At 35.6% G+C, this 24,268-nt stretch overlaps 2 protein-coding genes across 2 annotated transcripts; one reads left to right on the plus strand and one right to left on the minus strand.

Annotated features, from left to right (window-relative positions):
- Positions 1 to 2,115: 2,115 nt before the first annotated feature.
- LOC111889632 (40S ribosomal protein S8) lies at positions 2,116 to 4,087 on the plus strand. The gene is made up of 5 exons (XM_023885777.3): positions 2,116 to 2,253; positions 2,366 to 2,438; positions 3,076 to 3,412; positions 3,510 to 3,679; positions 3,793 to 4,087. The coding sequence occupies exons 1-5, from the start codon at positions 2,250 to 2,252 to the stop codon at positions 3,872 to 3,874; spliced, it is 666 nt and encodes a 221-aa protein (XP_023741545.1). The 5' UTR covers positions 2,116 to 2,249; the 3' UTR covers positions 3,875 to 4,087.
- Positions 4,088 to 7,788: 3,701 nt separating this feature from the next.
- LOC111889631 (glycerophosphodiester phosphodiesterase GDPDL3) lies at positions 7,789 to 11,688 on the minus strand. The gene is made up of 8 exons (XM_023885776.2): positions 11,418 to 11,688; positions 10,625 to 10,918; positions 9,930 to 10,547; positions 9,793 to 9,831; positions 9,427 to 9,711; positions 9,191 to 9,333; positions 8,613 to 9,099; positions 7,789 to 8,299 (listed from the first exon to the last, which is right to left on the minus strand). The coding sequence occupies exons 1-8, from the start codon at positions 11,518 to 11,520 to the stop codon at positions 7,995 to 7,997; spliced, it is 2,274 nt and encodes a 757-aa protein (XP_023741544.1). The 5' UTR covers positions 11,521 to 11,688; the 3' UTR covers positions 7,789 to 7,994.
- Between the last annotated feature and the right edge of the window lie 12,580 nt (positions 11,689 to 24,268).

Below are 24,268 nucleotides of genomic sequence, written 5' to 3' on the forward strand. Positions count from 1 at the left end.
ACTATTTAAATTTCAAAAAAAAACTTTTAAGTTCAAATTTAAACTATAAAACCTAAAGGAGAAAATTGAAACTTTTTCACAAGATAATTCAAATATAAATTACAAATAATCAAACTTTATCTAATAAAACAAAAGATTATCTAAATTTTGACAATTATCTTCTATTTTGGCAAGGATAATCTCCAAATATTGATAAAATTCGGATTTTATTAATAAAAAACATTTTAGGTAATTATCCACAACTAAAATAGGTCAAAATCCCACGAAATCAGGTATATGCGACTCTGAATTGTCGAGTCAGCACTGGACTCGTTGAGTTCCTAGTGGACTTGGCGAGTTCAGCTATAGACTCGGCGAGTCCAGCCCCCAGAAACCAAAAAATTTCGATTTAAGCATGAATAATCAACTATAGCATCAAATACATCAAACAAACAACCCTATACTCTGAAACCACTGATGGGCTTCAAGCAATACATCATTCCTATTGTGTACATGCAAACCCTAATAACTATTGGATATAGTTTGTCTAATGAACATGCGATTGAATATCCAAAGCCATAAACCCTAGATCTAAAATATTATTAACTGAAATAAGGTTTAGAGATTACCTTTGATTGTTATACAACAATAACAATCAATTCCTTGGCTTCAGAAACCTTAGTGCCTCAAGTGTTGCACCTCTAATGGAGTCACAAACACCACTAAGAAACTGGATGAAGAAGAGAAGAGGAAGGAGGCTCTAAAACATCCAGGAAACCTTAATCCAAGTGTTAGCCACGTTTTTGGTGCCTAAGGGTTCCTTATATACTTAGGTTGTTAGGGTTATCAAACTAGGAAACCCTAATCTGACTACTTAGGCCCTAAGCAGCCCATGGACCCCTTTAGAATATCCCTTGGACGAATTCCTTATGGGCTTCCCATATAATTCGTCCAACCTATTATTCTTAAGTGATCCATAGCCCAATTGCAATTATCTTATAATTACAATTCCAGTCCCCTTAAGTTTAATTAATCTCTTTTAGCCACAAAATTAATTATTGACTAATATTAATTAAATAATATGATTTCTCCTTTAATATATTATTCTCATAATATATTAATAAATCATAATCAATCCTCTCTCTTCCCATAATTCATCCTACGTATTGCTATGGTGAAGGCAACCCAAAAGGACCATGCTCATAATTGGGTCAAACACATACCAAAATAGTTATGTACTTAGACACTAATCCAACAACTTCTTAGTTGAAATACCAGATGCACTTAGAGGAATACCAAAGGTCTTACCGGCAGACCCGCTAGAGCCCAAGGTAAGCAAAGGCATATGGGAACTACACACCGATGGCGCCACGAGTAAGGAAGGCTCAGGTGTAGGCCTAACCCTTAAAAACCGCAAGGGAGATGATGTCACATACACCCGTAAGATTCAAATTTCAGGTTTCGAACAACGAGGCCGAGTACGAAGCACTCCTCGTAGGCCTCCGATTGGCACAAGAACTCGAAGCGAAACACCTCTGGGCTTTTAGTGATTCACTACTGATAACCAACAAGATCAATAGAACTTAGGAAGCCAAAGATCGAAGGATTTAAAGATACCTGGAAAAATATGTATTCCTAATAGCTGACTTTGGAGTGTGATATTTCCATTGCTAGCAATTGTTTCATAGGACACAATGAAAAAAAAATCCACCCTAAATGGACTTCGTGTGTAAGAATTATGAATGTTCAAAGTTAGGGAAATAAATTAGATTTTTTTTAAGCCAAAGCTGCGAAAATCTATAGAGATTTCCACAATCAATGATAGCAAAACGGCATTTTGCAAAAATAAAAAATGAAAAATCGCAAATGACATCCATTTTCGTAGATGGTCATTTGTGAAAATGGTAGCTATTTTAATTATTTTTTATTTTCTATAGTTATTTTGTGATAAAAACTTTGAAAATGGCTACTATGATTATTTTTTCTTTAAACTAATTACTACATGCATTTGTTAAATATGAGAACTATAAGTTTAAATAAAATGACACTTTTATCGATTATTAGTATTACTATAAACATTAGTGGGCTGGGTAGATACAGATTTCATGGAGGTTTTGGGCTTTCAGCCTATAGTAGGTTTTCTGTAAGTGTAGAGAGGCGATCCGCCTCGCCTTTTAAGTCCTTACAAACCCTAATTATATATCGGAAGTCTTGAGTTCGGAGGCGCGGCATAAACCCTAGAGTAGGAGGATCGTCCGCCATCTGCAAACATGGGTACGGTTCATGAGTTAGTAATTTCATTTCACAAGTTTGATGATTTGCTACTTCGTCTAGTTTCTCGATGTCAAATTTTATACACTCCGATGATGACCCATTGTTATTGCAGGTATCTCTCGTGATTCCATGCACAAGAGACGTGCGACCGGTGGCAAGAAGAAGGCCTGGAGAAAGAAGCGAAAGTAATTTACACATTCAGCCTCTATTTGCTTTTATAGTCGGTCGTTAATTACGCTTTTCCGATTGCTTGATCCGTTTCATAATTCCTTCTACGTGCTTGCAACGTGTGTTTGGTCCTCTTTCTTTGTTTGATTTTCTTCTCTGTTTTAATCGTTCTCATGGATAATATTCAGATAGTGCGATAATCGTATCAATTGTCACTCTATTCTTCAGTGTTTTCTCATTGCCTTTGTTTCAGACAGATATGCTATTAGTTTCAACAGATCATAGTTTTTTCAAAAAATTAATTATCGCTGGTTTTCTCAATGTTCTATTCGAAAAGCTGAAGTCTATGCTTTTAATTAAAAGTGCTGTTGAGGATTTCATTCTAGCTCACAATAACCTCATAGCTTCTACTTGGAGACTCAATCAGTGAAGTACATAAATACGTTGAAAGAGATGATAAAACCGTTTTCAGCCATTTCCTAGTAATTAAATTTTTAACAAGACCATCCGTGTCATCTTGTAAACAGAAGGATGATATATAGGATGATGTAAAGTATTACACCTAAAGTATCTTATCAGTTTCAAATTTAAGAGCTCGGAGTTATGTTTTTTGTTGGTTAGCAATCCTAACACTTTGATCTTTTTTTTATGGAGGTATGAGCTCGGAAGACAGCCTGCCAACACGAAGATCTCAAGCAACAAGACTGTTAGAAGGGTGAGAGTTCGTGGTGGAAACGTGAAGTGGCGTGCTTTGAGGTTGGATACAGGGAACTACTCCTGGGGTAGTGAGGCTGTGACCCGTAAGACCCGTATCTTGGATGTGGTTTACAATGCATCCAACAATGAGTTGGTCAGGACCCAAACTCTTGTCAAGAGTGCCATTGTTCAGGTCGATGCTGCACCTTTCAAACAATGGTATCTTCAACACTATGGTGTTGAAATTGGTCGCAAGAAGAAGCCAGCTCCTTCAGCCACCAAAAAAGAGGGAGAGGTAAGTTCCTGTTTACAGATATGCATTGTTAAATTATCTATATACGTGTATAATGAATATTAAGTTGTTTGATTTTTTTTTAATTAATTAATTATAGGAAGTAGAAGGTGCAACAGAGGAAGCGAAGAAAAGTAATCATGTTGTGAGGAAATTGGAAAAGCGTCAAGAGGAACGCAAACTTGACCAACATGTTGAAGAACAGTTCTCCAGTGGTCGTCTTCTTGCAGCTATCTCTTCACGCCCTGGCCAGTGTGGTCGTGCTGATGGGTATGTATTTTTTTTATTTCTTCTCAAATTCATATTTCTTATATGTAATTAATTATATAAAAGCTAAAATATTTGTATGTGTGTTGATTTGGTGGGGTAAAATAATTTGGCAGATACATATTGGAAGGGAAGGAGCTTGAATTCTACATGAAGAAGTTGCAGAAGAAGAAAGGAAAGGGTGCTGGCACTGCTTAAGTTGGTTTTTTATAGATTTGTATTTCTTATTTATTTTAAGGGAGGCATGACTGAGATTTTCGTTTTTCTATTGATGTTGAAAGACTAATGCCGGGTTCATGCTGTTGGTTTTGTTAACAATTTTGCTTCTATTGTTGCCATGTTTCAGCATCTCGAAAAACGCTTTTAAGATTTGTTTATTTGGCAATTAATCTAGAGTTGTCAACTTATTTAGCAAGAGGAGTTAGGCCTGCAAAATAAATCTTAATTTAACTTCGATGGATAGTTGCATAAAAGTATTTTAACTTACTAAAAATGTTGAAAAGTTTATTTATCATCCAATCTTTCAATAGTCTTTATTTATGTGTTTTGAGACATTAAAATTTAGATTGATTTGTTATCTAATAAAAAATTATTGTTTGAAATGACTTCCGGAACACTTCATATAGTCAATATGAAAGTCATTTCTCATGGATTTTCACACTTGACAATTTTTTGTTTTGATATCTCACAAATGAATGAATGATATTCCAACACTTTTTACTCTATAATCATATTGTATTATTCAAGAACTATATCAACAAACGTGGTCCATTTGCCTTTAGCAATTTCAAAGGGAAGAACATGCATTTTATTGTACCAAAGTCTGCATTTTTCTAAACCAAGAAAGTTTGTTTGGAAGTTAACAATCAGGCCCTTATGGATGAGGCTGCAAATTGCAAGATATAGTTTGAAACATGCTGTTTGATTGCTGAATGATGAAAAAATCACAATTTTACTCATGTTTATAATAATACTGTAGTATAAACCAACAACTAATGCATTAACAAAAAATAAACGCCATAATAAACCAGCAAAACAAGAAAATGGTCATAATCAACCACCAAAAGTCTAAAAAACACAATAGTAAATGGAACACTACAGTTGTGGGATAAGTACCATGACAGTCAAACTGGATTTAGTTCTTCCATCAAAAGCCATGTGCAGTAATGTGTACAATCCATGGTTGTACAACTTTACTTGTATCTTTTAGTAATTATTATAGAGTGTACATGTATGTATAATTTCCATCAAATTGCAAAGCAACGGCTATCTACAAAAACCACTTTAGGTCGAATTGGCAAAAGCCAGTTACTCTGGAGGCACTATACCGATTTGTAAGTTGTAACTGTGTGAGAAAGGTTTGAATACTCAGAAGCATGTCACCAAAAGTGTTTGCTCCTGAATCCACCACACGAAAGAGCTTTATAGAAATACTCGATGTTATAGATAAACATAAAATATCATGGTATGGAAAGAGAGGTGATACAAGTAATAGAATTTCAGGCTTTTGATGTATGCACCCTATAATGTTTCTTTCGCTTTCTCCAATCTGGCAGTCTCTTTTTTTAGGGCAAGGAAACAATGCTAATCTTATTTTTTTAGGCTACTTAAAAGGATTTGAGTTAATATCCAAGAGAAACAGGATAATCTTATCATTTAGGTTTTGGAACATTGCATTTTGTGGAAATCAATTAATGGGTGTAAGAAAAAAACGAAGATGCAATTGCAGTGCTCAAATGATGGAAACAGAAAACCATAGACATGGAAATGATATAGATTTCAGATTACAGATAAGCAAAGGTTTTGGCAATGTTTTAAAAACTAGTTTTTTAGTTGAACCGGTATGGTTACCGGTTTCCGGTTCGACCGCTTAGTAAACCGGTTTCTATAATTTGCATATTTTTTCGTATTTTCATTGACATACATACATACACAAATCAAGAAGTTCATGTCCACAAGTTCAAACATTAAAATACACATAAACACAAGTTGTAGATCAATCTAAATACATTAAAATAACTCATAATCATAAGTTTTATATCAATTCTTGTGCATTAAAAAGAAAATATAATCATAGATGAATAAAAACGTATAAAAAAACTTCATAACATTTATCATGTGTTTTTATTCAGAAAAATTTTAATAAATGTGAAAAAACTATCAAAGTTTTTTATGCAAAATGTTTCAATTCCATGTGTTTTTATTCAATTTAACCGGTTCAACCGGTTTAATTGAACCGGTTCAACTGGATTTTTGTAAAAACCGGCCGGTTCGATCCGGTTCAAAAATAGACATAAAACCGGTGATAGTTGAACCGCTTCCTTCCCCGATTCCTGGTCCAACCGGTTCGACCGGCCGGTTCAAACCGGTTTTTAAAACACTGGGTTTTGGAAGTCTTCTAATCTCTGTAAAGTTGTGTGAACCCCTTGAATAAATATTCTTTTTGCTTAATACAATAATAACATATATTATTGGTTAATTTTCATTATAACCATATTTATTTATTCTTTTCATTTTATACTATAAAGTTTTCAGTCACTTTTTTTTTTAAAATCCCGAGTCATTTTAAACTCGTTTTAAGTTTTAACTATCAAACTGTCATGCACAAAACAATAAAAAAAATCATTATCATTTAACAATTAAAATATATTGTTATTGTGTGTGTGTAAAGAAAATATACTTTTGGCAAACCAGTCATCTTTTACTCGTTTTAACTATCAAACCCTCATATATAAAACAATTAAAATATAAAAATCAGTATACTTAAATTGTTCGATGATAATTTTTTTTTTTTTTTTTTATATTAAATTTAAAAGTTATCATTAAACAATTGAAGTATATTGTTATTGTATGTAAAGAAAATAGACCGTCTACATAAAATTTGGTTTAAAATATGTTGTCATGAACTTATGGTGTCCTTAATCTAATTACTATATTGATATTTTAAGCACCACATCTTTGTAATTTTTCTTATAGTAGGTTATATATATATATATATATATATATATATATATATATATATATATATATATATATATATATATATATATATATATATATATATATATATATATATATTACATAAAGTAAGAAAAGACTACACACCAAATAAAGTGATGACACATTTAGGAAATAATAATTCTATATGACAACTATAATTTCATAAATGGCTCTTGAACTTGTTATGTCTTGTCTTTTTCACAAATGGCTCTTAAATTTGTTCAAACTTATCATTTTGTATCATTTGTTGAAAAAACATCACTTGCTAAAAATCCCGATGAGTACTGTCAATAAAAACCGGTGATCCTGGTTTTGTGTCAACCTGTTCTTCACTTTTCATGATATCTTCTAGTCTCAATAATGTATCTCCTTCGCCGTTGAATGGCAAGAGCATATGCCAATTTTGATGAGACCAAATTTGTAAGTAGTGTCCTTCTGCTAGGAGTTTATAATTCAGGTGGTAAAAGTGTTTTTTGAGCTGTGCATATATCTTCATTTGAACAAATTTAAGGTTCATTTGTGAAAAAAACAAGACATAAGGGTTATTTATGAAATTATAATTGTCATATAGAATTATTATTTCCTACTTTTTACAGATGTGCCATCACTTTATTTGGTGTGTAGTCTTTTTTTACTCTATGTAATGTCAAGTTTTGTCTGTCGATATTTTAATTGTAAATATTACACTACCCTTTGCCTATATATATAAAGGATTGTAAACGATTGTAAAAATCATCGAATATTCATACGAATAAAAAATTTCTATTGTTATTTCCCTCATGTCTCTCTAAACACTCTCTTTCCGATTCTCTTAGCCTATATATATATATATATATATATATATATATATATATATATATATATATATATATATATATATATATATATATATATATATATATATATATATATATATATATATATATATATATATATATATATATATATATATATATATATATATATATATGACTTGACGGGTATAGAATAATAGATTCCAGCAAGTTATATTTACAAAGTTTTGAATTACTCAATTAAAACATAAACATGTCTAAGAATGTATAACGGTGTCCGTTACCAAATTCAATCATATACATAGGTTGCAAAACAAATGAAACCAATACAATACTTAACATAACATACAAAGAATTCATCACAGTCTCATGTTTGTTCTCAAATTACATACCAGGAACAAACAAATAAATACTTAATTACATGAACACTAAAAACTGAAACCAATCGGTACAAAAGCCGAGAACGCATCAAAGCATTCTTTATAAATAATAATAATCTAAACTAAACTTAATGATCCATCCTTTCAAATCATGAGAAGAAAGGCAACCACAACAATGGCCAAAGAAGAAAACAGAATCCCAACAGCGGCTTTAGGAGGCTGGCCACTTGGGGAGGCGGAAGGTGGTGACGTGGCATTTCCAGTAGGCGGGGATGGTTTTATGGCTGGAGGGATAGGAGAATCTGCCACGTCAGCCTCAGTCAAAATGGGGTTGGGAGCCTCAGCTGGCGGCATCAACTGTGGTGTCATCAGTGGCAGTAGCTGTCCAGGTGAAGCAGGAGCCATGTATGCCGGCGTCTGATTTGGTGGTAGTCCTAAACACCTGTTGACTGGATTTGCCATATTATTAAAAAAAAAAAAAAATTAGTATATATTAATAACCAAATCTTCCTTATCCACATTTGGTCATTATGGATTTTTTGTCCATCAAAGGTACATAAACTCATTTTATTTTACTGATTTGTACCATGATGACCAGAAAGCTACATGCTATAGCAGAGCAGGTCATAATGGTGTATTTGATACAAATTTTAAAAGTTGAGGGACCAAATGTGGACACTGTGATGGAAGATTTCAACTCAAACCCTATTTTTTACACACTAACAGTAATAGTGTGTAATTAGTAATTATTGATAAACTTACTTCTGTATTTGGCTGCAGTAGCTGGATAATCTGTAATAACACCATCAACATTAGCTCCCACAACATACGAGTTTAGTTCAACATATGGATCCGAAAAGAAGTCCCATGGCTGTGAAATAAACTCATTGTTCATAATCTGTACATAAACCGGGAGCTTAAAAGCTTGAAGTTTTGTCACAACATCAGTTTGATCAACAAGAAATCCACTATTGCGAGGGAATACAGATTCCTTTCCAACCACTACAGAATTAGCCATTTTACTAATATCTGAGATGGTTGCATTCTGGGCATCACCAATGTTTTCATCAACCTCATAAACAAGCTCATGTCTGTTGCTTTTTGCCTTGAATAATCTCAGAACCCCACCATCTGGAGATTGGATTAATATTTTTTTGGTCCTCTGATTATTGTAAGTAGAGTTACTTAATGCATTCATGACTGCATCCACGACACTTAATCCTTGATTTGCTGCTAGGTATGGTGCATTCTGGATGTTAATCAAACAACAAAACTAGTGTCAGATTCACCAGATTTCAATTAATAGAAAAAGAAAAAGGAAATGGAGAGCATACACTTACCTTAATGTTGATCAAGACACCAGAAACAGAAGTAGCATTACTTGCAAAAGCCAGAAAGTCGGACAAGGTCATAAGCTTTCCATCATTTTTGGCTTTTGGATTCCGAAACAAACTGTAGTTCTTATATGTGTTGTATATTGCAGCTAGCAACATAAAAAGAGAAGAAAAACAAAAACATGTGAAAAGAAAGAAATTGTAAAAAAGTCAAAGAGAAGTGATTAGAGTAGATTGCTTACGTGTCAAGCCCTGAACCTGGGTCCATGTGAGGCTAAAGGAATATATCCCAGCAGTAGGCTGAAGCTCAGGAATGACTTGAGTAAGGTTGCTAAAACCTGACTCTGCAGCTGTTGTTCTATCAAGAAGGTTTATAGAGCCTAAACAAAAAGGCACCCCATCACTTGTCATTTGAACAGGGCAGTCGATTATATCAGCACCATCAGAAACAGCTTTTCTGTATGCCAAATCAGTACAACCAGGGTAGTCCCCACTTGCTCCTTCAGATGTAATGATCAAAGGTTTTGCTGACAAAAAAAAAAAAAAGCTAAAAAGGCCAATCAAATGCGCATTTACAGGTATTAATTTAAAGGAGGACTGAGACTGACCTTGCTTTGCTTGATTTTTTCCCAGATGAGATAGGCAATCTGCATGGTTTGGTTTCAGATATATTTATTTAACTTAGAGAGAAAAGAAATGAATGTGTTGGAGGAGGAGGGTGCAATCAATGTGACTGTAAACTTACCAAAAGCTGCAGATGGAGTAATCGGGTTGTCAGAAAGGACACCATCCACAGCAAACTTCCCATTATCAATGAAAGAGAGATACTCTGCCACAGGGTCATAACTGTAATTATACGCAAACTGTACATCATTCGCAAAATCAGAAGCAAAAACTTCTAGACCCTCCTTGTGGGCGTCCAACACCAGTGATGTAGATGGTTGCAAATAAAAATCTTGATCCACAGGCCATATGTATGATTTAGGAACTAAGATTCCGGAAGCAAATGTCTTGATAAACTTCAAATTGGTCAAAAGAGAAGAGTATGTTTGGTTGGTGGTTGGCTCGGTTTCGTCCTGACCTAGGAACCGGAAAATTAATTTGGTTGTTTTGCTTGCTTTGAAGTTTGTCACCAGACTTTTTAAAAAGTTAACTTCTGGAGATGAAATGTAGTTAATAGCGGCTTTTTTAGCTGTAGTGATCACATAATTTCTCATACTTAAATTGTGTTGGCTGTAAAATGCATCATGCTGGATGTTCAACCACAGTCCAGGTGGTTTCACTTGCCCTGAAACTTCTTCCACAGTAAGTAATTTCAATGACCCATCAAAAACTGGAGTTCGAGACAACACGCCCTGTGTTACTGTTGCAACACACACACACAAACATAAAACGTGAGTAGCAGTTATCACAGATTAATAAAATTTAAGTTAAACTTACAGGAGACATTTTCTAGGTCTGCAAGTGAGAAATCCATTGGAAAAAATCCTGTTGTAGGGACTCCATTCACAGGGTAGGTTTTGTTCCTGTTATTGAACAGAGAAGAAATTGTGGAAGCATTGCTAAGATCAAGATTTGGATAACAAATCCCAGCATTATCGCTAGTCAATTGTACATCACACCAAAGGATCATGTCAGGCACACCGGTAAGCAAAGCGAAAGTATAGGCATTGTAACTGGAGTCGGGAAATAATCCTGAAAACCCACCACGTGCAACCACTAAAGGAGGATCTCCTGCAAAAAGTTACAACATGGAGTGTTCAGAACATGATACCCTAAAAATGTAGTAGACTGGAGTCGGGAAATAATCCTGGAATGATATAGAAAAATACTTCAAAGCCAAAAGTTAGTAATTTAGTTAAGATGTCTTATTACTTGGAGCGTCAAACAATCAATCGACCATTAACGAAATCAAAAAAATCACATTAATTTTTTTTTATTAAAGTCGTTCTAAACCGGCTCGTCTTCTAAGCATAGATCTTTCTGAAAGCGACAGATCACAAGTTGACAAGTTCATTTACACAAAATCCTATGGTTTTTAAGCATTTTTCTTGCTCCGTTTGGACTTGAAGTCTAGAACTGAGTAAACAACTAGAGGAAGGGTTTCATAATTTATGCATTCCCAATTCCACAAGCCGAAATCCTCCGAAATTGGAATAAATTTCCGACGACAGAGATCGAAGTGTGAACATCATATACAAAAAAGAGTAAAGGTAGTTGGTGTATTGATTACCTCTTAATGTTAGCCAAGGACTGGTTTTGCTACTAGATCCCTGAGCAGCGGCCAACGAAATCGAGCAGATAAACAAGCTTACTAGCCACCAGAGCTTCCACATTGCCGGAAACTCAACTCAACGCCGATTACTTGATTCTTGTTCTCTAGAGCAGCAAGATGTGAGATTTTCTGTGAAATATAGATTCACTGCCGATTTTGCAAATTTATTTATTTGAGGGAAGATGTACGCAATGATTTATGATATATATTCGCCCCCTCTCACGTTACTCGGTTCTTTCATCACCCTATTTAAGTATTTATTCATTATTCATTATTCATTATTCATTGTGGCTTGGCTATGGCGACCCACCTAAGCTTCAGCTATTCCCAAAATTTCGATGGTTAATCCATTAAAATTATTTTTCTTATGTTAATTTTACTGATATTTATTTAATACTAAAAAATTGGCTTCTCTAATTACATACATTCTTCAAAATAAAAATAAGAAATTTAACTATTTAACCTTTAATTATAATAAATGTTTTATAAAACTTTCTTATATAGATTGATATTTTTAAACTTTCATACTTTTGTTATAAAGAAGACCGTAGAAATTATTATGCTAAAGAAATGTAATATATTATATGCGAGTTATGTTTTTTGGTATATGATATTTATGTTATTTGTATTGTTGTGTTTTTCAATTATGTATCTATATATATGTAATAATCATTTTTGTAGTGTATGTTTAGTAAAATAGATTAATTAAAATATAATAAATATATAATATTTTAATATTATTAGAAGGTAAAACAAAAAACCATATCAAAGCAAAAAGAAAGGAAGTCAAAATAAAAACTACTACAATAACCATTTTTTGATTGGTTGGAGTAACCTGAATAAAAAATGCATGCTTTTAGTGATAAAAACATTTTCAGAACTTTTTAATAAGAAAAAGCTTTAAAAAAATAATCAATTGAAGATGATCCATGCCTCCATCTAAAATAAATAGATAAGCAGTTATACTAAATTATATTATAAATAATAAGGTCTGAATGTAATTTACTTTTTGAAGTATTTTTTATTTTATCAAATACGGAGTATTGATTATTAAACTAATAAACAAAACAAGAAAAGTAAAGTTATTGAAAAATAAAGAGATGTCCACAGTGAAAAAGTGTTTTCAAGATAAACGTCACAAAATTATGTGGTGTTTAAAAAATTGAACAAATATCATTCGGTTTCAAAAAAAAAAAAAAACTGATTTAATTTATTTCTAACATGTTCTACTAATGTGTTCGACGTCACGAAAATAAACATTATTATAATTACAGGGGAAACTATACTAGATATTATCGCATAAATTACAAATATATAGTTACTCCTTTGTTCTAGTTAAATACACAGAAATTAAATATACGCGTGTAATAATGGTATAGTATATTCTAATAACATTAAAATCATCAAATATTTCGGCAATTATTTAGAAAATCGATTTTATAATAAGATATGTTGGAGAAATGGCTGAGCTCAGAAGCCGACGCGAGTCGATGGCACAGCCGAATAGAGAAGCATTTGGAAGACAGCTGAACATGGGTCAGCGAACCACCTGCCACGCTGTCTACGTGGGCTTCGAATACAAGACGAGTAAATTTGGTGAGGTGTTTCATGTTTGAATGTGCTTGGAAACACAATAATTGTCTTTAAAAATTTAATTTTTGATTTATAATAATAAAAATTTTAAAGAATAACATTTTAACATGCATGTTAAAATTGAGAGATAATCATTCATTAATCATCCCTAATAAATTAAAGTTATTTTTACCATTTGTTATATTATTTTGAATTAATTTTTTTCTACATGTTATTTTATGAATTTTTCTATTTTATTAAATCTCACATAATATTTTAATGTAATAATTACAATAAATTTAGTAATAAATTGATACTAATTTCACAAATAAACTTACCTTTTAATTTTAAAATTTCCAAAATTAAAGCTCATTAGATTGTTTTCTTTATTTAAATTATTTATTTAAATTTAAAAGATAAAAAAATATTTTCATTATAATAAATCATTATTTTTCTTATTTTCTTATAAATTCAAAGTTCTCAAATATTTTGACATTTATATTTAACATTTATTTTAAAATTAACTCATGTAATACATGAGTCTCACAACTAGTAAATACTAGAAAATAACTACACATCTTATAGATGTCGTAAACGACAATCCAGTTTGGAAAATGGTTATTTTCGAATTCATTTTTTGAGTTTCGAATATATTTTTATCATAAAAACGAAATTAATAGTATTTCATAAAATTAAGACAAAACATCATAAATGGTCCATGTGGTTTTCCAAAATCTGTGATATAGTCATAAGTTTAAAAAATCTCATAGGTGGTCTTTGTGGTTTCAAAGCTTTCAACAATGGTTAATCTCATTTTAGCCTTATAAACTTTTCTTATTTGCTTTAAAAGGTTCCTCATGTTTTTTTGGTAGTCTAAGGGCATAAACTGATAAACTCTATATTTACCGGTTAAAAAGGTGTAACGTCTTGTTCCGAATCGTTCCTAGTTCGGGGACGTGGCCCGAAGATCGGTTATCATAAGGCTTAGGGCCTTTAGGAAAGAGAGATTTAGACTCATTTGGGTGTGGGTAATGTATTTTAGATGACCCGGGTGTTCAGTTTGTGTTTTTGAGCCAAAAGGTATTTCGGTAAAGTGTCAGTTCAAGCTTTTATGAATATTGGATTTTTGTTTGGGAAGTTTTAAGGTAATGATGAGTTGATAGAAGCGTATATCTTCTCATTATCTTTCTTTGGATATAAAGATCGTCAAAATCAGACTTAGAACGAAGAAGTTATGGCCTTCGGAAGTTTGGTGGTTTTAGGGTTAAACTGAGTACGTGGGGGGTATGTATTCATGGCGTACTAGTGAGAAGGCAAGTATGCGGGGCGTACATTGGAGTACGTTGGGCGTACTAAGCAAAGTGATCGTGGAGCCTTAAGGGAGTAGGTTGGGTGTACCAGAAGTATGTTTGGCGTACTCCAGTTAGACCCAAACCCTAATTTAGGGTCTTGGACACTATTTAAGCTCCTTAACTCACTACCAAACCCTATTATCTTTAGCCTTCATTTCTCCAAACCCTAGAAATGAAACCATATCCCCCATTTGAGTGGTTTCTGAGCTTTTGGTGGTATTTCATGCATTTTGGTGATCCTTGAATAAGAAGGAGCTTCTTGGATAAGTGGTGGATTGATTGAAGCTTTTGGATCCAGGCTTGTTGCATCTTGATCTACATTTTGGAGGTATAAAGTTTCTATCTTGATGACTCTAGGTTGTAAATATAGTTTAAGGAGTATTCTGGGTTCATTTTGGTCCTTAGAGTCATCCTTGTGAGTATGAGCTACTATAAGAGCTTTGTATGTTGGATCTTGACATTTGGGAGGTCCCTTGTTCATAAAAATGTCATCTTGATTAGTTATGTTGGACAATTCATGAGTTTGGGTGTTTATTGTGGTTCTTTTAAGGTTAATAAAAGGCAGTTTCATTATGGTAGTATACCCCGGCGAAAAGTTTTCCGAAACCGAACTGAATGGAATTGTTACTTTCAAAAAATGCTTTCTGAAAAGAAAGAAGATCCATTTTCTTCCCATTAAGCAATGAGAAGGGAGTAAAGTTGCCAACTTTACATGTTAAGACATCTCATTAGGACCATATCTGAGTTTGGAAGTCATTGTCTTAACCATTAAGAACTTATTTCAGATTTTTGGGCCCCTGAGGAGTACATTGGGCGTACGTAAGTGTACACTTAGCGTAATTATGATTTTTTGCATAATGGACTTGTACTCTGTGCTTCGATGGTGAGTACGCGGGGCGTACTCCCCAGTTTGTCCTTTTGGACTTTTTGACGTTTTGGCCTTGCTGGGCCATTGGACTTCTAACTTTGGGGCATGGATGGACTTAGGGTTTTCTTGGAAGTAGGTCCATGATGGTTTTTGGGGCCCAATAGGGTTATTGGGCCATAATGGTCTTTTGTTGCTTTTTATTTGGGCTTTAGATTGCCATTTTGGGTTTTGGGCTTTTTATGCATTTTGGGTTGGGCCTTGGTTATGGAACAACTAAGAAAAGGGTAAAATGGTCTTTTACCCTTTAGGGAGTTGGTTTTATGGAGTGGGCCTCGGATTTTGGGTTATCGGGTTAATTATTGATTAAGATTGTATTTTTTTAGTTGGCGCGAGGTTATCCGGTTCAACGGTTCGAGCAGTTATTTGGTTATCAGCGGATTCAGGTGAGTCTCATCATTGTGTTTAGTGGGTCGAAGGCACAAATGTCGGCCCATGGTTTATGTGTTAGGATGCTAGATGTTTGTTTGACTCTTGCATGTGTTATTTGATGGTATGCTTGCTGGGGACGACCCGATGCTAAGTAGGGTCTGATGAGTATATTGTATGCTAGTTATCAGTATGTGTTTCATGCTTACCGGGCGAGGCCCGATGTCGGGCGGGGCTCGATGATTGTATGGTATGTTATTGTCTTTTTGATTATCGCATGTGTTCGTATGATTATATTTTTATATGCTTAGATGTGTATCGAGCAGGGTCTGATGTCATGCGAAGTCTGGGGATTGACAGATCTGTATACCAGGTGGGGCTCTATGTCGGGCTGGTCCCGATGCCGGATAGGATCCAATGTCGGGCGAGTCCCGACGAAGGGTGGGGGCCCAGTATGTGATTATTATGTATGGTATGTGGTATTTTGAGGAACTCACTAAGATTTGTGCTTACATTTTTTTTTGTTATGGTTTTAGGAACTTCTAGTTCAAAAGGGTAGGGCCCAGCTTGATCGCAGCGCACCCACCCATGTTTCCCCATCATGATGATTTTGGGATTGTACTCTGATAACTGTTTTCTTATAAAAGTACTTCTAAATATTTGGATAAGTATGTATTGAACGTTAACTTAAAGATAATTAATGTTTTGGTTGAATTAAAAATGAAATTTTTACCTCATAATTTTCCAATGTTACAAAAGGTCCCTAAGACTTATATTAGCCGGTGGTCACCGATATGGATTTTTTTTTATTTAAAACAAAATGAGAAACATTTTCATATCTAATCTTATCATTCACAATTCACCTTTTGACATGTTTACAGTAGGTTTGACCTTTGCCCTTTTCAAGGCTATGTAGCTTGTGGTAAACTCACCTCCATAACTTCATCTTTTTGGTTGATGGAAGAAATGTTTTTGTTTTGACCCACCTTACACTTTTTTGTATTAACATGGTAAGAAGAACTTGTACTCCTTCATTTATAGTCTTCTGTCTACATGTAACCCATCATATTGCTCCTTATCCGTGTACCTCTTTTGTTAACATGAACTCTACATCACATATATGACATCATCTATCTAGAAATTAAACATAATTATAACGACCCAATTTTCCACGTCCAAAAATTTCATTTTTGATTAAGTGATTTGCAAAATATTTATAACATAATATCAACATACCATGTCATTTCATAAAAACATGTCTCGTGTCTGAAAACCGAATTGTAAAAACATAATAATGTCAGAGTACAAATCCCAGAATAACGCATAGTGCGGAAAACAATGTGTGTGTATGATGTGCCGCTACCGCGCCAGCTCCTTCCCCTTAGCTGAAGAGGTACCTGAAACCAAAACTATAAATTGTAAACACGAAGCTTAGTGAGTTCCCCCATCGTACCACATACCATACAATCACATAACATACATACTGTCGGGCAATTTTGGGGTGCCCGACCTACCCGGTACGGCCATTCTGGGGGTGCCGACCTACCCGTACGGCCATTTTGGGATGCCGACCTACCCATTCGGCCATTCTGGAGTGTCTTCCTATCCATGAGGCCATTATGGGGTGCCGTCCTACCCGTGTCAAGCCATTATGGAGTGCTGACCTGCCCGTCGGTCCTAACAATCGACCCTCGGGGACTATTCCACCCCCTACTGCTACTATCACATATATCATAACATAAACATATTATCAGGCATATCTGGGGTGCCCGAACTACCCTTCGGTCCTAACAACCGAACTTGGGGACTATTCCCCTCCTACTACCACTATCGCATATAACATATCATGCCAGCATATAAACATATCATCATACACTGTCAGACTGATGGGTTTGAGCCATAAGAACTTTCCTATGTGCACATGCAAACTCTGATGCTTGGATCTAGGTTTCTCTAATTGAACATGCAATGTATCCAAGGCTTACAATTCTAGATCTAGTGTAAACAATTAAATCATATCATATAAAAACAGATCTAGAAGAATACCTTAGGTTGTTTGCTTGAGACTTCTTGATCTTGGAGCTTAGAGTCACAATTGTCACTCCTCTAATGGCTTACAAACACCAAATAGCAAGAGGATGATCTTGGAAGAGAGAGAGAAGGGTAAGAAATCGACCCTAGGGGTTCTTGCCTTGCATGAATGCCGATTTCCCTCACCCAAGGGATCTATTTATACTATGAGCTATTAGGGTTTCACCCTTAACCCTAATTGAATAACTTAGGCCCTAAGCAATCCAAAGATCCTCCTAGATATTAGGCTTGGATGATTTTAAGGTCTCCTAACCCTGAAATCCGTCCACACTTATATCCATAAGGATACATAGCCCAAAACACAACTATCACACATTTGACAGTTTATGCCCCTTTATTCAATTAATCTCTTTAAGTCACCAAATTAATTCTCAATTAATATATGACTTATATCAATCAAATAATATATTAATAATATCTCTTCTCTCTTTACAAATCATCCTGTCAAGTTGCTATGATGAAGGCAACCCAAAAGGACCATGCACAACCGGGTCAAGTACTTACCAAATATAGTTACAGCCTTAGACACTAATCCAACAGTCTCCCACTTGGATAAGTCTAGTAACTATATATGCAAACACAATCCGATTAGCAACCGTAGCTCTCAAAGACACTGTCAAACTCTGATCTTATCAGTATCCTGTCCTTTAGATAAGGGATCGTACAGTCCTCTGTTTAGATATTATGTGGACAATCTCATGGAACTTATTGTCCAGCAGTTGGTTTCTCGATCTCAGATTTATTTGACATAGAACTTAATTGAACACATCAATTCAGTCCTGACCGGGCCCGACACATAAGTCAAATCAAATCATCGAGGGGCCCTGATATCGCTTTTACCCTCTTAGGATAAAAGTAACAGACAAACTTCGACTTATATGCATTTATTATTTACTAATCAATTATACACAACAATGCATTTTATGACATCAATTTACTGATGCGGTTTCGCATTGTCAATGCACAACCAATTAATAAACAATAAACCATATATCTTGGTTTTAAGACCATATGATATTATCGTCTTGCGATCACTTGCGTTACGTTCCATAAAGTGATTCCAGCAAGTGCGGGTTTATTCCAATGCTCAAAACTTGTTCATAAGCACTCATGAACGTTGCAGCAAACCTTTGTTATGTCTAATACCTTTTAGACAATCTACACACCAATTCATGACAGTCTTCATTCATATCTACTTCCAACATATGAACGATTGTGGATCATTCGAATAACTCGATTATTCTTAATAATTCAATTATTCAGGAAGTCAAAACATGCAAAGTGAAACAATAGTTAAACAATTAACATAAGACAATAGCTTTACTTATAAATAATACTCCTTTATTTAATCATCAAATGTCAATTACATTTATCTATTACATGTTTCCAAACTATCTAATCTAAACTAATATCGTCTTTCAGCCCAATGCTCCTAGCGTGCTGCAAATGCTTAACCTTACTCAGTCCCTTCGTAAGCGGATCTGCTGGGTTATCCTCTGACGATACCCTCTTTACTACGAGGTGTCCTTCTTCTACTCGATGTCTAATAAAGTGATATTTTCTGTCGATATGTCGAGATCTACCATGATCCCTCGGTTCCTTGGTCAAGGCAACCGCTCCTTCATTATCACAAAAATTTTCCATAGGCTCCTTTATGGCAGGCATAACTCCAAGGTCACCAATGAAGTTCTTCAACCACATCGCCTCCTTTGATGCTTCACTCACTGCAATGTACTCTGATACGCACGTTGAATCAGCTACGGTCTCTTGCTTGGAACTTTTCCAAGTCACTGCTCCTCTATTGAGGGTAAAGACCCAGCCCGACTGTGAACGGTAGTTGTCCCTGTCGGTGTGGAAGCTTGCGTCACTATACCCTCGCACCTTTAAGTCATCACTCCCTCTGAGGACTAAAAACCATTCCTTGGTCCTCCGAAGGCACTTAAGCATATTCTTGACCGCAATCCAATGAGCTCTGCTAGGGTTCCCTTGATATCTACTGACCATGCTCAAAGCAAAGGCCACATCAGGGCGAGTACAAGTCATAACGTACGTGATTGAGCCAACTGCGGAAGCGTAGGGTACTCGGCTCATCTCAGCTATCTCGGCTTCTGTACTCGGACTTTGAGTCTTACTTAATTTGGCATTAGTCTGTATCGGTAGTTCTCCCTTCTTCGAGTTTTCCATACTAAAACGTTTTAGTACCTTATCCAAGTAAGTATTCTGACTAAGTCCTACTAGTCTCTTACTTCGTTCTCTCACTATCCTTATTCCCGAAATATAGGAAGCCTCTCCGAGGTCCTTCATAGCGAAGCACTTCTCGAGCCAGGACTTAACCTCCTGCAGAGTCGGGATGTCATTTCCTATGAGCAGTATGTCATCGACATACAAAACGAGGAAGCTAACTATACTCCCACTGGCCTTGACATATACACATGATTCATCTTCACTTCGTACAAATCCAAACTCTTTGACTTTCTCATTGAAGCAAAGATTCCATATGCGAGATGCTTGCTTAAGTCCATAAATGGACTTCTCAAGCTTGCACACTCTATTGGGATTCTTCGGATCAACAAAACCTTCTGTCTGAGCCATGTAAACATCCTTAGCCAACTTCCCATTAAGGAAAGCGGACTTGACATCCATCTACCATATCTCATAATCATGAAATACAACAATGGATAGCATCACCCTAATAGACTTTATCTTAGCAAATGGTCATAAGGTCTCATCATAATCAACTCCGGGAGTTTGAGTAAAGCCCTTCGCCACCAATCGTGCCTTATACATGTGCACATTCCCATCCACGTCGGTCTTCTTCTTGAAGATCTATTTGCACCCAACCGTCTTACGTCCGGGCACATTGTCAACCAAATTCCAAACTTGGTTGTCATACATGGACTGAATCTCGCTGTGCATCGCCTCTTTCCATTTTACAGACTCTGGGCCTGCCATGGCTTCCTTATAGCTATTAGGTTCATCTAGATTTATTAGTGTACCATCACTAATATACGTGTCCTCTTCGGTAGTAATATGAAAACCATAAAACTGGGGTTGAACTCTAACTCTTTCGGAACGTCTAAGAGGTAAGGACTCGTCAATCGGTTCAACCGAAGTTTCCTCCTCGGGTTGAGCGCCAGCGTTAGAGGTTCTTTCATCGCTCGAATCTTGAATCTCTTTAAGATCGATTTGCCTCCTACTGTCCCCTTAGCTTATGAGTTCTCGCTCTCGGAAAACTCCTCTCCTTGAAACGAAGACAACATTTTCACTTGGTCTGTAGAAGAGATATCCAAAGGATTTCTGCGGGTAGCCGATGAAAATACATCGCTCACTACGAGGTTCGAGCTTGTCGTGAGTTTCTCGTCTTACGAAAACTTCACAGACTCAAACCTTGATATGTTCCAACGAGGGAGCTTTCCCTCTCCACATCTCGTGAGGTGTTTTGGCAACCTTTTTTATAGGGACTCGGTTTAGGATATGGGCGGCAGTCTCTAAGGCATACCCCCAGAATGAGATAGGTAGTAAAGCACGACTCATCATAGAACGGACCATGTCTAACAGGGTTCGATTACGCCTTTCTGCCACACTATTCAACTGCAGTGTCCTAGGTGGCGTCAATTGCGAAACTATTCTGCATTCCTTGAGATAGTCATGGAATTCAAGACTTAGGTACTCTCCTCCTCGATTGGATCGAAGCATCTTGATTTTCCTGCCCAATTGATTCTCCACTTCATGTTTGAACTCTTTGAACTTTTCAAACGTTTCTGACTTGTGATTGATTAAGTAAATATACCCATATCTACTATAATCATCGGTGAAAGTCACGTAGAAGCGGTTCCCATCCTTTGTGGTGGATCTAAAGGGCCCACACACGTCGGTGTGTATGAGATCCAATAAACCCTCACCCCTCTCACAAGTGCCAGTGAAGGGTGACTTGGTCATCTTTCCGAGTAAACAAGATTCGCACGTGTCATCTTCCCTAAGGTCGAATGACTCCAACACTCCATACTTTTGGAGTTGGGCTATGCGCTTCTTGTTGACATGTCCAAGACGACAATGCCACAAGGATGCTTTATCCATACTATTGGAAGAATCCATACACAACACATCTTTTCCTAGGTTATCTACAATCATATCAGTTTCATAAATTCCATTACAAGGCATTGCTTCAAAATATAAAACACCATTTAGATAAGCATAAATCGAACCATTCTCATTATTGGAATATCTAAATCCTTGTCTAAATAAACCATGAAAAGAAATAACGTTTCTTGCCATATCTGGCGAGTAAAAACAATTATTTAAATCTAAATTCAATCCATTACTAAGCACTAAATAATACACTCCAATCTTGGTAACAGGTGACGATCTTCTGTTCCCCATGATTAGATTTATTCTTCCAAGCTCCACATCTCTATTTCTTCCTAGTCCCTGCAAATCAGAACATATGTGATAACCACATCCTATATCAAGAACCCAAGAAATAACATGAGATGAATCATTAGATTTAATTGTGTAAATACCTGTGAAAGATGGCTTGATCTTCCCATCCTTGATGGCTTGCAGATATTCTGGGCAGCTTCTCTTCCAATGCCCTATTTTGTGGCAATGGTGGCACTCTGCCTCCTTTGGGTTTGGCTTGGGCTTAGTAGGATCAACTTTGGTCCCACTAGAAGAGGAACCATCTTGGGACTTTCCCTTGAGGCGGTTCTTTGAAGAAGCCTTCCTCTTCTTGCCTCTTCCCTGCCCAATATCCAAAACAGGAGCAGCGGGTGGATTGGGAGTTAATGCAACAGACTTGTCCTTGAGGTTGCTCTCAGAAGTCCTTAGGAGCCCTTGGAGTTTTCTTAGGGTGACCTCTTCCTTGTTCATGTGGTAGGTCATCCTAAATTGGTTGCAGCATGAGGGCAAGGAGTGAAGAACAATGTCGATAACCAAATCTTCCCCAAAGTTGACATTCAACTTGCGAAGACGATCAACATACCTTTGCATCTTTTGCAAGTGCACGGTTAGAGACTCTCCACTTCCCATTTTAGCAGTGATCATATTCGTTATGATCTCATATCGCTCTTGCCTCGCGCTTTGGTGGTATCTCTCCATCAAGTCTAGATGCATCTCATAATGATACATGTCCTCATAGGACTTTTGGAATTCGGATTTCATCGTGGCTATCATGATGCAATGGACTTTCATTGCATCACGCTCATGGGTCTCAAAGACAGCCATTTCTTCGGGAGTAGCAGTTTCTAGATTGATCTTCTCGAGCTTCTCATCGAGAACATACTCTTTGTCCTCGTAACGCGCGATTGTATCTTATCCATTCACGAAAGTTCGATCCGTCAAAAGTCACTTTTTGACAAAGGCTCATTAGCGTGAATGAGCTAGCAGCAACGTTGTTCGCGTTAGACATCTACAAATAGAAAGGAAACAAATTTTGATTAGAATTAAGTCCCAAATTAACACCCAAAATAAAAATTAGGGCTAGGACCCAACAACTTTATTTACACATTAGAAAAGGGATGTCGTAATCCAACATGCAAATAATTTGGAGGTAAGTGAATGACGATTTACTAATTGTTCACCATGAAAAACATAAGCTTAAGTTTTAAATGTATTGTGAATTCCTAGATTTCTTTAAGATTCATTGAACCTTTTAATGGTATGTTTAAATCTCGATATGCCCCTCTAGTTTGTGACTGGGATACCGAGGATCACAAAGCGGGTGTGAATAACCATGAAAATCTACATGGTGCCTTCATAGTTACAGTCACCTATTCGATGTGCCGGTAAACCACACACGCTCCCTCGAACTATGACAAACAATGAATCACCCTTTGCCACCTTTGCTTAGAACCAATTAGTGTGTCGGTTAACCACACACGCTCCACTAACATCTTAACAAGGGTGCAAAGTGTAATTTCATGGGATTGCATCAATTCACTTTTCCTAAAGCAACTAAGATTGGGATTTTTATGAAACACGTTTAGTTACTTTATATAGATTCATTATACTTATTAATGAGGAGAGGATTGCCCTATCCTACCCGTTCGGCTAACGACCCTCCACCAGTCAAGCAAGCGGTGGGTGTGAGTGTACACCTATTAAGCGTCATTTTATAGGCAACAACCTTATACCCACCTTATAGATCGGCTTCGTGAATGAGGCCTACTAACGGTAAGACTAGCATTTTAAATTATATATATATATATATATATATATATATATATATATATATATATTAAGCTTGTAATAATATAATAGTATATTGTTGAATTTTAAACTTGTAAAATTCTAGGGTTTGAAATTTAAATTATTCAAATTAAACTTTTAATCACAAAACTTAAATTTCAAAACTTGAAGACAAGTTTTAAACTTTTCAAAACATAAGGATCAAATAGCAAAAAATACAAATCAACTAATTAGATTATCTCAATTTGATCTTATTCATTGTTACTTGCAAGACAATTTACCAATTCAATTCAAATAATCAATTATTATCATAT

This window comes from Lactuca sativa, chromosome 5 (genome assembly GCF_002870075.4).
Source record: "Lactuca sativa cultivar Salinas chromosome 5, Lsat_Salinas_v11, whole genome shotgun sequence".
Classification (NCBI taxonomy): domain Eukaryota; kingdom Viridiplantae; phylum Streptophyta; class Magnoliopsida; order Asterales; family Asteraceae; genus Lactuca; species Lactuca sativa.

Coding starts and splice junctions, on each gene's coding strand:
- LOC111889631 (XM_023885776.2), bottom strand. CDS start 11,520: ATGTGGAAGCTCTGGTGGCTAGTAAGCTTGTTTATCTGCTCGATTTCG. Junction 10,919..11,417: donor TCCTTGGCTAACATTAAGAG/GTAATCAATACA, acceptor AACTTTTTGCAG/GAGATCCTCCTTTAGTGGTT. Junction 9,832..9,929: donor TACTCCATCTGCAGCTTTTG/GTAAGTTTACAG, acceptor CAAACCATGCAG/ATTGCCTATCTCATCTGGGA.
- LOC111889632 (XM_023885777.3), top strand. Junction 2,439..3,075: donor GCCTGGAGAAAGAAGCGAAA/GTAATTTACACA, acceptor TTTTTTATGGAG/GTATGAGCTCGGAAGACAGC. Junction 3,413..3,509: donor CCACCAAAAAAGAGGGAGAG/GTAAGTTCCTGT, acceptor AATTAATTATAG/GAAGTAGAAGGTGCAACAGA.